Genomic DNA, 14110 nt, shown 5'->3' on the forward strand with positions numbered 1-14110 from the left:
AAACTCAAAAAGAAAAAAAGATTATATGAATATTAAGGTTTGACCTCTTTCATCGTCTTGAAATTCGTTAATAAAATAATTAAGTCATGAATTATTTATTTATTTGGTAGAGTCAACAAAATCGGTCCTAGTCGTTGTGAAGATATAAGACCTTAATTAGGCGAAATCTCGAGATACTGAGAGTGACCTTGCTCTACATACAGCCTCATCCCCTTGACATTTTAATAAGCCCCCATATACAGAGATAATCTGACAGTTTGTTCAAATCGGTCCAGTAGTTCTGGAGATATAAGATTGAGACACACAACACACACATGTACATACGAACATCCGAAAAATTTCCATCCGGTTATTTGGGTTCTTAGGTATCAAAATGTCAAGAGCCGGTGAAAACTGCATATGCCAAAATTGCACCGATTACAATTCTTTCCTTCTACAGCTATAGCTCTGTTATAGCGCTAGACGGGAAAGTAAAAATATAAAAGTAGAATTGATCTTTTTGTATTGTGGTCTTGTAAAGAGATATTAACAAATTTTAGAATCAAAATATTCAATATAAACTAAATCCAGTGTCATTGATTAATTTACTCGAAGGTAGGCGGCCTTAGTTTTTTCATCATCTTTCCCTATCATGAGTTCAATCTTTCTTCATATCCGTGTAATTTCCTTCTTCATTCAAATCAGTTAACCTTTTTCATATTTCTCCGCTTTTTTATCAGCTTTCTTTAATTGTATTATTCTTTTTTGTCTATGATAAAGGTTTAACGAAATTAATAAAAATACTAAAAGTTTTTTACTTAAAAAAAAAATTGGAATAAGATAAATAAAAGATGTTTTTTTATTTATACATTTTTAGTAACACAAATCAAACTCCAAACGTCTTGAAATTATGTAGAAGTTAATATTTTTCTTTTTTTAAATGTAAAATAAATCGCAAACATTCTAAATTATTTGATGAACATATTTTTGTTATCTTGAGATGTACTACGGAAATATATTATAATAAAGAAAACCCATAGGAGATGCTTGAAGTATATTTATTGAAATACTGAACGGTTAAAAGGGTGAATTTTTCCCGCCTGTTCGGTTACAGTCAACAAAAGTAGTCTCGCTTTATCAACGTAAGTACAATAAAAGAAGAAAACTTGTCTACTCTAGACACTAGAGGGGAAAAGTAAACACTAATAATAAAAATAAAAAGCATAGTTCTCTTAAAAAAAAATGAATTTATGCATTCTCTTACGTTATAGAATGTGCTTCTACAATACACTGCTATGTAAAGAGATATATATTCTTCTTTTTTTTTAAATACAGGTAATATTATTGCAAGGCAATACTTTTCTTAATATTTAGACGCCATAAAATTCAACAAGACGTTTCATATAAAAATTGATTTTATGAAAGTAGCCATATTTATGCAGACCTTAATTATGTGATTTTTTTCTTAATAGTTTAATGTTACGAAAGAAGGTAAAAATAATATTAAATTTTGTTTTATAAAATAATATAGTTTTAAAAATGTATAAACAGTTTACAATAATAAATTTTTTGTTTAATTTTTCGATCTGTAGTAAAATATCTTTTTAAATACGGTAATTATCTTGTACAAAATTAATAATACAAAATAAATAAATTATATGAATAATATCGGATATATATATATATAAACCACATTTTTTCTTTAACTTTACATAAAATTGGATAATTGTAACATATCAAAAGAAATAAAAATATTTATTTACGTAATTATATGCTACTAAAAATGGATTTTTCAAACATTTAAAAAACACTAAAGAAATAATTAAATTATTACATATACGCATATTGTTTTACACCGAATCTATTATCAATTCCGCCTGGTAGCTGTTGAGCTGTGTGTCTGCGGGGAGGTCCAGTCAAATGAACACCTAGTGTTTGTTTGCTCTGCTCTTGGGGGAGCCAGAGACCGAGTCACTCTGGAACTTAGAGTTCAAGAGGAAATTTGGCCATTCATAAGCGGCGAGTCAATGTGGCAAGAGCCGCATTGTCGGTCCATGTGGGAGTTCCTTGATGCGGTTGCTTTGTTCAACCGATGTCAGTAGTTTCCCTAAGGGAAAAGACTCCTAACGCGCTGCTGCAGGAAGCTAAACGAGAGATATGGCTTGCAACCAGCCAGATTACGTTTTTCTAGCGCTTTAATGGTAGACAGGTACTTGCTGGCATTCAGCGGCCTAGGCGTGGCAGCGAATTGCTGTCTTTGACGAGATAAATTTTATTATTGATAGTCATACATGTTTTAGTAGTTGACGGGGTGCGCCTACCAGTTTTAGTGATGTATGACAAGCGGGCGGTGGGATTCGCAAGCGAATGGTGTATGGTAACATGCTTATTCCAGTCACGCTTTTAGATTAGCTCTAGGAGCTATTTAGGACACTGGTCGCTAAACTGATTCGAGGTTCAGTAGCCATTTTTGGCACAGACATTCGTCTTGCCAAAAGAAAGTCTTATGCTTTAGGGCGACCGAATGGGGTGGTGGCGGGAAAAATGCCAAGCAAACCAATCTGTTATCAATTAAATGGAAATTTTATGAATACATTACAAATTATATAATATTAGATTATTTGTAGCCAATGTTTTTATCATTATCAGTGAGAAAATATATGCAAATTTTAAGTTTTTAAAATTTCTCTGTACTCTTAAAATACTCAGTTTATTTTAAATTGAATATGTAATGTAAAATCAGTACAATTAAAATTGTTGAAATAAATGGTTTTATATTTTTTTTTTTTTTTTTTTTTTGTTTAAAAAAAATCACTTTTTTGCAAAATCATCTATTAATTAAAGTTTTTTGTAGACTATTTATAAAATTATTTTAACATTAGTTATGTTTGAGTAAAAAAGTCATAAAATAAATTTTTTTCATAAAATGTATTAATATTTACAATTATAAATTTGACTGTGATTTCTTGTGTGTTCTATCTTTTACCTGGGGATAATTTTACCTGCTATTTTTAATTAGTTGATTTCCAGTTTAGAAAAAATATTTAATTACAGAATTCTTTAAAATAAAAAACTCTGACTTGTAATACTTTCCTGCATTAGTTATTTATTCTTATTTAGAGGAAAAATAACATTATATGAAAAAATATCTAAGATTTTTTTTGGGGGGTTAGGGGTAATTTATGATAAAATATTATTGTAAAGTTATCATTATATGTTTAAATGTATAAAAAAAGTTTAAAAAATTAAATAAAAATAATCCGTATTTTTTTCTGCTCACCATCTCTAAAATCATCTTACACGAAAATATTTTGATTTTTGACGTTTACTATGTTAAATTGAAGAAACTAAAAAAAATCCAGGAGAAAAGTGTAAAACCAATAAAAAGTTACCTAACATTTCTTCTTAGAATGTGAGGGTGTATTATGAATAAAATTTTATCGTAATATTATTATTAAAAGTTAGAATAAACCAAAAAATATTTTAGAAAATTAAAAAAAAATTGATAGTTTAACCTTTGATCAGCTCCCCCATCCCTAACATTGTCCCCAACGTTTTTTTTGTCACTTTCACTACTTCTATGCCTGGGAAGACAAAGACAATTTGTTAAAAAATATATTATAAATTAAAAAATAGCTTTTTCAATTTTGGAGGAAGGGAAAAATTTGAGGCAATTTTTTTTTAAATGTTAATGTATATACACTCATGTACTAAGCTAAATATAAAGAAGGGTTATATGTGTAAAATTTGGAAAAAGTGATCACCAAAAATCCCTACCCCACCCCACCCGTAAAGATATTGACCCAAAAATTTTACCAATAAATTTCTTCATATACGAGTCATTGTAAAAAATTTCACCCAAATCGGTTTATCCAGTCAAAAGTTATTACCCTTCAAACATGCCTTGATACGTACATACGTATTAGAAAAATTACCCCTCACTTTTTTTGTTCTTGGGGTCTCTGAGTCCGATTTGTTATTCCAGACACCCCTTCTATTTTGCAGTCAGAGACGCGCTGATTTTCATAGAATAACTCATTACACACGTTCGATTAAGGAATAGACCTTGCACACAACCATCAAGTTTCGACTCGATCACCACTGTGACTCAATGCATCAGCCTGTATAAAAAATATACCACTACACAGTCAACATAATCTCAAATTGAAGTTATATTGTCAGTTGTTTTCATTAAATTGAGTGTAACTGAAGAACAATTTAACCAATCTTCATTAAATTTTCACAGGCACAACTTCAGATACACTAATACAGCATATCTAAAGTTTAGTGAAATTGATATAGTAGTTTTGGAGATTTTCGAGCCACAACTTTTATAAATAGGCATATATATATATATATATATATATATATATATATATATATATATATATATGTGTGTGTGTGTGTGTGTGTGTGTGTGTGTGTGTGCGTGTGTGTGTGTGTGCGTGTGTGTGTGTGTGTGTGTGGAAACCTGATTTTAAGTGTATGGTATTTTCGTACTCCTGATACCAGAAAACGTCCTTTTCTTTAAAAAGTCGGTAAAAAACCCATACCCCAATTTTTGACTGTTACCATACATTCCTTCTTGCAGAAAAGCTCTATAGCTACGATGCCAGGAAAAAAATAATAAAATGCATTTTTTATGTTTAATATTTTTAATTATAGATTTAAATGCGGTTGCACGTGGGTTTTATTTTACTCCTGGGTTAGTTTTACCTGTTATTTTTAATTCTTAGTAGATTTCCAGTTTAGAAAATATTTAATGCAGTATTCTTTTAAAATATAGAATTGAAAATTACGTTAAAATGTTAACGGTTAAATTAATAAATATGATAAAAGAATCTTATTTAAATTTGAGAAACCATCTTGTTACTGGTCTACTGGTAAAATATTTTTTTAGAAAATGACATTACGTACATATTTTTATTACTTTTTTGGTTTGTTAATTTAAATAACGATGATGCGTCATGAAAACGTATTTCATAATTGTATATTTATTTTATGTTTCCACTAGAAATATGTTTTCCTAAACTTTAAATATATATGGCAAGATTTTATGAGAAACAAGAATATATTTTAATAGCAGAATAGTTTTTATCATTTTAGTAGTGTTAGATTACAATTATTAAGTGGTTTATTTGTATACATATTCAATTAAACTTTATTCATGAAATAATTGTAGCACTCAAATATAACCTTGTTTAAACACTCATTTACACATATTTTAATTTTTAAGAACTGCAAACTAATTTTAGATGAAAATTATTTTTTAATAATCAAAAAGACTGTTATTTTATTCTGTTAAAATTATTTTTATATATTATTTTTAGCGAAGGTTTATTCCCAATTTTTTTCTTATCTGAAGTATTACGTTTATTTATTTTATTTTAAAAAATTACGATTTTTTTATATATATAGCTTTTTCACACATGTCTTTTGATAATATTAATATTTTAAATTAAAATAGTAAAAAAATATTAATTTAGTCGAAAATATCATCTCGATACCGGAAACTGCAGTATTTTTACTTATACATATGTATACATATGCGTATGTGTATAGGCTTACACGTATATGCATACATATATATATATATATATATATATATATATATATATATATATACGTATAATTAGCCCTATACAGATACAGAGTGTGTCAAAAGAGTGACTCACTGTACGTTAAATTTAAACTTACTTTTTTACGAGGGTTTCTCGTAATCTATTTACCTTAGAAATTGGTATTGGTTAATTTTATTTAAATTTCTAATTATCGTTTCGGCTCCCCACCAGAACTTATCTGTGTTTTTCGATGTATCGAAGGTTCAAATAAGCATATATTTCGATATTTCACCGACGTTTTTAGTATGTGTCGACATTCATCGAGAATATCAATATTTGTGGGATATCGGCCTTTCACGGTAACAAACACACACACACACATTTATACTTATATAAATTTATATATATATATATATAAAAATTCTGTTAAAATATTGATCTTTTGTTGATTATCAAATAAGTCTTTTTGATACTCGTAGTTTAACGTCTTCCATTTGTTTCATATGTAGATCTTCCAAGTTAAGCTGTCGATTTAAGTAAAGGCCAAGCAAGATATTTAGCCTTGTCGGAATGTGAATTTCAGTCTTGATTATAATCAGTGGTGGTTCAATACATAGGCACTTTTTTCGAAATAAAGACAAGTAGGCGATATTAAATATTTGATTTTATTGATAAATAAAATTTTATTCAAAATTATTGATATTTTTTAAATGTTTTAAAGTAAATATTGTGTAGATAAAAATCATGTGAAAATATTGATCAACGTTCAATCTGTTAATCAAAATATTGCCAATTAATTATTTATTAAAAATGTTATCTTTTCTTAAAGGGGCAATTAATTCTTAGACTTTTTTTCTATTAATAACCTTTAAATGCATACCATCAACAGCGCTTAATATAAATATTTTTGGATTGTTTATTGGTGGTACTGCAGTTTTCTCTGATATCTCAAATCTAAATTGTGATAAAAGTGTAAATAGAGTCAGTTTTGTCTGCATTTTTCCAAATCTTGTACCTGAAAATTAATTAAATTAATACGTGTTACTTCTATATGTATTTAAGATAAACTTTTAATGTTTTACTTACCTTGCAACAATATGTTTTTGTCCATAACGTTCGACAATGATAAAAATTAAAAATACAAACTTCTAAAACGACAAACCTTACCAAACGTTTAACAACGTATTCCAAAACATTTTATTTTCTCTTTGTGACCATCTTCAATGACTGTTTTGGTGTTAACACACTGGCATTATATGATGATACTACTGACGGGTGTTTTTTTTTTAAATTAACCAGAACATATCTTTGGAATATGGTCAATAAATTTATTGTATTCTAATTTTTTTTTTTTTTAAATAACGTCAACTATTACGTTAGCATCAACATCCTAATTCTCAGAAGAGGAGACAGTTTTGTTTTATTTTTCATTAACCTACCGTTCACGTGCTTTTACGAAAGAATTCCTGTTAGCACAAAAAATGTACTAATAGGAACATTTTTAAACATAAAAATGTTTAAAAACATTTTAATGTTTTTAAAATATTCACCACATCCCTCTCAAGCGGGTCCCCAGGGGTTCCTATTGTAGAGTAAATTTTAAATTGAAATGATAGGTTTCTTACAGATAATTTTAAAGGTAATGAAGGCAACATTTTTGACATAAAAAGCTTCGGACTAGGATAACACTAATTAAAATGGCAGCCATTTAATGCTTTTCACAGTTACGTTCAAAAGTGATCTCCAGTAGCTCTTAAAAAACTGTCAAACAGAAAAACAAAAAAAAAGTTTAAACAAATTGCTCATACCTCAAAACGATCTACTTTTTTCTATATGGTACTTGTACGCCGTTTGTGGAACTAATGTAAGCCATTTTTGAAACTAGCTGTGAAAAATATTCAACGGAGGCCATTTTGGTTATTATTGCAGCCTGACGATTTTTATGTCAACATTTTTTTAAACTGTTTTTTCAGTTCTAATTAAAATTATGTGCCATTACCCTACTTCTTTTATTTAAAATATTTTGAGTTGCACTTTGTTGGAGATCCCAAGAGGTTTAGAGATTTTCATTTCATACCAAAATATAGATCTTTTTTAGGGAAAAGCAATTGCTAAATTTTACTTTTCTATGTTTGGCAATTGTAATCATATATATATATGTATGTTTTACCTTTTGTTTAATGAGGGAGTTGACAAATGTATTTTTTATGTAAGACAAATTCTATTCATTTTATAATTAGATCCATTAATTTTATTGGTTTATCTCTCGAAAAGTGCTAGTGAGGTGGAAATCTATACTAAAATATAAAATTTATACAACTCCTTTGCATAAAATACAATGAAAAACAAGTAAAAATTATTGATTGTATCCCCAAATGAACTAAAACTTGTTAACATGTATAAATCAAACGACACGTTTACATATTACTGATTTTTCTAAAGCCATATTTGAGTTTAGAATGTAATTAAGGTACAATTAAAAATTAACTTTCGTTAAACCTTCCAGAACCCGTAAGAGTAACTAGAGAATTTGGTGGGAGTTTTCAGAGCTCTTATAATTGAGGATAAGTCTTTCTTTTAATTTTTATTCTTGGAAAATTTGAATTTTACATTGAGAAAAATTTCTAAATATTATACCTTATTTCAGAAAATAATTTTTTTGAGTATTAAGTAAATTCACCAATTTAAAATTCCAATGTTCTGATTGAATCTTCTAAGCTGATGTTTTACCAAGGTTATTTTTGTATTTTAACCACGACTTGAAGTCATTCTTGTAATTTTAATCATCAGAAATGCAATTTTCTTTAAAAAAATTCAGCTTCATTTACATACATACAAATATACAGTTGGTCAGGGAGCTCCGCTTCCTGGCCTCCAACGAGTTCATTATCCTCATGGCTGTGAGAAATTATTGCATTTATATATAAATATACGTAATGTGTTTATGATAATAAATAGTGGACTGCAATGAATATTTTAACTAAAGTTTATTTAACAAATAATACATGACAATAAGTAATGTAAGGTAAGTTTAATATTCTTCAATGATGATTTTATCAGAGCCTTTTTATGTTCAATGTCATCAATAAAATTTTTTAGATAAGGAATTACAATTTTTATACTATCAGATTAACAGATTTTTTTAAAGATAGAAAACAGAAGTACATTTTTTAATAAGGAAAAACGAAGTGATTATAAAAAGGTAGTACAATGAAAAAAATGAACCAATAAGAAAATAATAACCTACAATTTTACGACTGTGTACTGAGTTCTTTAGGATATACCACCTTAATTGTTTTCTCACTTCTTTTCTTCTCTTCGCCAAGAGAAAAAATTCATGAGATCCGGTAATTCTAGAACAGGTAACAGTTGACCATGGAAAAAGTATGGTGTTCGAAGGGAGATGTCTTCAAACACCATACTTTCCATACCTTCACGAGACATGTCATGTCCCGCGATATTAAGTGTTGACTTTGAGCCTTCCTAAATTCGATCTCTTCTTAGAAAGCATAATCAAAAAGAGTGAAAAAACTACATGAAAGGAAGAAGAAGAAGAAGAAGAAAGATGTATAAATGAAAGGAGACGTTATGTACAAAAAAAGAAAATAGGAAAAGAAACAAGTAGACAGACTTTACAAACTTGAAAAAAAACTAGATTACAAAAAACAGAATAGTAGTAACTATAGGAATGTGAATATGTAATATTTTATAGATATTGATAAAAGAAAAAAGAATTATTAATCATTCAATTTCATTTGTTGCCATGATGAAAAAATATTATGAAGTGAGAGGGTTAATTTTTGTTTCTTTAATTCAAAACTTCACCCTGAAAGGGGCTAGGGCCTCGATCTACGGCTTAAAACCTTCCCTGTTTAGCAGGAATAGTATACATTCCTACCTGACAGTTTTTTGAAAGTAATTGGTCGATTGGTTCTCGCGTGATGCTGTTGCAAACGGATAGACAGACAGAACCTGCCACAAACTTTCTCTCTCACTCTCCCCCCCCCACACACACATACAGAGAGAAAGAGAGAGAGAGAGACGCGCGCATGCATACATGCACAACATTGTTTCGAGTGACCTTTTCGGGTACTTTATGTAGAACTGGTCATGTATTTTTGGAGAATATGCTTGCGATAATATCCACCTATATTCCTATAGAACTGTTTTCTTTTTTCTTTTTTCTTTTTTTGCGAACTAAGAATTCTCAAATTACATCACATTTTCTTAATGAACTCCCTAAATCAATCAAAAATATAGGATAGGGTTGATTTTCTGAAGTCAGGAAAAATATAATCAACAGATTTGATGATGCAGACTTTCTGAAAGCTACTCAGGAACTTCCATTAATTTGAGGTAAAATTTTAGTGTGATTTTCCACCTTTTCATTTTAAAACGTTTTCTAATTTCTGGGACTAATTTAAAATTTAATGATGACAAAAACTTGATTCCCCTTACGCCAGATCTTTAAACTAGATTTTTATAAGAATCGCTCTTTTGTAAAATATAATTAGTTGTGGAGAGAAGTAAAAGTTCTATGAAATCAAGCACTCCAAGGTCTCATACTATTCCATACGTCACCTTCAAGTTATAAAATCTGAGGGCTTGGGACTTACTCAAAATTAAATTAAGAAAAATAATCGTTATTTGACAATATTGTATTACTTTCTCAATTTTTACTGAAGATTTATCCACCACACTTCAATTAATTTATAATACTCAGAATTCAATTTTCTTCTGATTCACAAAAACTAAACAATATAGACAGCTTAAAGCCAATGTTATTTTAATCTCAGTTTGTTTTTTCTCTTCATACAATTACAACGGAACTATTCGTAATAAAACATTCATGAAAATCTAATTTTATCCATGGGTAAATGCAAGAATATTTAAGGGAAAAATATCTTCTTTTTTTTGAAAGATTTATTTTTTGGGAAAGGAATTTAAGTACTCGGAATGCATTTTAAAAGAAAATTATAAGTATATAAAATTTTCAATTTTTTTAGAGAATGTTTTTTAATTTCTAAAAAATCCTGCTCCATTTTTAGTCACCTTTATTAATTTTTTATTACTTAAATCTACTTTCCGGATGGATTCTATCAAAAAGATTAAGTAGACTAATAAAAGCCATTTTAATTAACTATTAAAAACGTATTTTACTGTAATTTTCACCGAGGGTTTCCTCTTTAATGTAATTAAATTTATCTCAGAATTGTAATCTTTATTTGGATCTAATTTTAAAAACATTTTCTTTATGGGAATAACAGTTAACGTCTGTAAGGAATTGGTGATAGAATAGCAACCACTGATTACTATTTCCGAATTTTCTGGTGTGAAACATAATTTCTTCAGAATTTTAAATTACAAAAACATGTTTATAGTCCTTTTTACACTTTGGCTTCCCTTCTAACTAACATTCTAACATACACTCTCATGTATTTTTCCGCTTCCAAAATTCACTAAAATGTAAAAACAATGTATCATTTGAAAACTCTATTTTTAATTTATCATTAATTTAGTAAATAAAAAAATTATTGACGCGTCGTAGTTGTGATAATCAAGAGTTATTGAATAAACGGATTAATTATATATCAGAAAGTTATGATGAAACTAAAATATCACGATGAAGAATAGATGAGAGATTAGAACACAACCAACCTCTACCTCAGGATAAAGAAAAAGAGAAAGGGATTAATTTGTACCCTTTCTTTTGAACTTGCTCATAAATGAAAAAATAAAGAAATTAAAAGAAAAATTTGAAAGCAGAGTAATAATCCATGAAGTTGATTTTTTTTAAATTACCTGTATAAAATATACATAATGATATGGATTTATTTCTGAGAGAGAAATTCAAATTGAAAATAAAAAAGAATATGTATCATGATGTGTTAAATAGTATAATTAAAATGAATATTATAAGTCAAAAGCAAACTACTTTTTTTTAAATTAGTTTTAAAATTAAAAGACCATGTAGAAATAAAGAAGGCATCAAAAGCAGATTAATATAATCAAAAAGAGCTCTCTAGCAGGAAAACGTTTGGTGAGTACCGGTTTCATTCTAGGAATTAGAAGAGTATTTAAAAATACTTGTTTAAAGTATAGTTTTTTATGGTAGCGTTAAGATATTATGAAAAAATCAGAAAGGAATAAATCAAAACGTTTGAATGTAGTATTACAGAAGAATATTGAAAATAATATGGGTTAATAAAAAGGAAATAAGGAGGACTTACTATGTACAAGAAAAGGATAAATTTGTGTTAGAATCTTGTAAATACATGAACTAGATTGATTGGTCACATATTTTTATATTCACTTAATTAATTTAGAGTGCTTGACGAACACTGTTGAGTAAAACAAACATTAGAATATATATATATATATATATTCTAACAAGATAACTAAGATCGTAAGATGTAATAAATATTTAGGTTAAAATTAAATAAAAAAAATAGAAATGAGTGGAGGATATCGTTAATCAAATCAAAAATATTTATTATATTTTTTTTTTTTGTGAACAAAAAAAGAATTAATAAAATTATTATAAAGTAACCATGCTTACCGATACAGAAACGCGGTCCATCACCAAAAGGTAAGTAACTAAAAGGTTTAACTATTTGTGATGGTGAAGATTTGTTGAATCTTTCAGGATCAAACTTATCCGGATCTGGAAAATGTTCAGGATCCCTATGAAGTCCATACAATGAAATAATTGTTGTTATACCTTTTTCCAAAATCTTTCCATCTGGAAGTTTATAATCTTGGGCATTTTCTCGTACCAAAATTCCAGCTGGAGGGTGCTTTCTCCATGTTTCTGAAATGAAATTAACAAAGTAATTGTGTAAATAGTAGTAATGTATTTATTGCTGATAATAAATTAAAAATGACGGAAATAACGAAATTAATATAATTATATTGATTTATAAACAGTTTATTTAACCTGACCACTTACATACATACAGAGTGTTCTAAAATGGTGGACTGGCTATAATTTTTCGATTCTACTTGTAAAACTAAACAAAAAATATGCTTAGGAAAAACGGCAATTTCTCCTTCTTTTTCGCCTGTCCGCCATTTTATTATCTTAACATAAAAATATAATTATATATCTCACGTTTCTGATAAACGAATCACATTAATATTTGATAAGAATCTTGGTAATAACGTTTTAAAATTAGCAAAAAATCAAAACTTGAATACCTTCACAAATTACAAAATGGCAACCATGTTTATTTTTCAATCGTTTATATCTCCATAAATATTACTTTCATCAAAATTTATGTTATTTGCTAAAATATAAAGCCTTTTATTTTGACCAAAATGACGTTTTATTTTTTTAAATCGGTTTGCAAATAGCTGAATTATGGCAGAAAATTGATGTAATTTTGTGTCAATTATTAGGTTTATTATTGTAAGAAGATTATTACTTAATTTGATACTAATTTACAATACTAGAATTAACAATAAATAAAAACAATTAATATTTAATCAAATTGAACGTAAAGTGGAGGAAATGAAAACGGATATAAAATTACAACACCAACTTTCTACCATAACTCGGTTATTTGTAAACCGATTTTAAAACATGAAACGTCATTTTATTCAAAATAACAGGCTTAATATTTCAGCAAGTAACATTAATTTTTATGAAACTAATATTTATGGAGATGTAACAGATTGAAAAATAAACATGGCCGCCATTTTATAATTAGCAAAAATATGTAAGTCCTGATTTTTTGTTAATTTTAAAACTTTATTACCAAGACGCTTATCAAATATTAATGTGATTCCTTTATCTGAACTTGAGATGTAAATTTTTATATAAAAATAACAAAATGGCGAAAGAAAAATTAACATTTTTCCTAAGGATATTTTTTGTTTATTATTAGAAGTAGAATTCGAAAAAGTATAGCCAGCCCACCATTTTAGAAACACTCTGTATATACGTATACTGTATTTAATACTAATATTTTACATTTAAACATTACTTTTGAATCAAGGCAAAAATATTTATTTTAATTTAGATGCATGTTAGAAAAGCTTCTTTTAGATTTTTGTGAATTTATTTTCTAACTACCCTTACACTACGTGGTTTAGTTTGAACTTTGAAAATGAATTACTAATAACGGTAACTCAACTACTGCTAACAAACTTTAGGACATTGAATCCCTTCCAAAGTTCTAATATCTTAACATCTTAATTATGTAAATAGTTGGAACAAGGTGTAGATTTTTTTTTTAATTTATCATTTACCTAAAACAATCGTATAAATATTTAAGGTTTACAGCTATATTATTATAAAGCCAAACTATAATTATTAGAATAAAAAATAAAAATAATGGAAGAATAATAATCGGACAAAAATATGTAACGCAAAATTCACATAATTTTGTTTGTGTGTCTGTCTGTCTGTGTGTGTGTGTGTGTGTGTGTGTGTGTGTGTGTGTGTGTGTGTGTGTGTGTGTGTGTGTGTGTGTGTGTGTGTTGGGTGCGCGCGCGCGTTGATGGAGTGGAATAGCTCGCTTTCTTACTCTTCCCCTCTAAAAAAATTAAATTAATCTTATTAATATTTG

At 27.9% G+C, this 14110-nt stretch overlaps 1 protein-coding gene across 1 annotated transcript in view; it reads right to left on the reverse strand.

The window, feature by feature from the left end:
- Positions 1–6354: 6354 nt before the first annotated feature.
- Positions 6355–14110, reverse strand: part of LOC142321295 (uncharacterized) — a 78635-nt gene continuing 70879 nt past the window's right edge. The window contains exons 9-10 of the mRNA XM_075359292.1: positions 12100–12351; positions 6355–6555 (exon numbers count right to left, since the gene is read on the reverse strand). Coding sequence (XP_075215407.1) covers positions 6383–6555; positions 12100–12351 — 425 coding nt within the window. The 3' untranslated portion in view covers positions 6355–6382. The remainder of the gene's footprint in view (positions 6556–12099; positions 12352–14110) is intronic.

This window comes from Lycorma delicatula, chromosome 3 (assembly GCF_047948215.1).
Source record: "Lycorma delicatula isolate Av1 chromosome 3, ASM4794821v1, whole genome shotgun sequence".
NCBI lineage: Eukaryota > Metazoa > Arthropoda > Insecta > Hemiptera > Fulgoridae > Lycorma > Lycorma delicatula.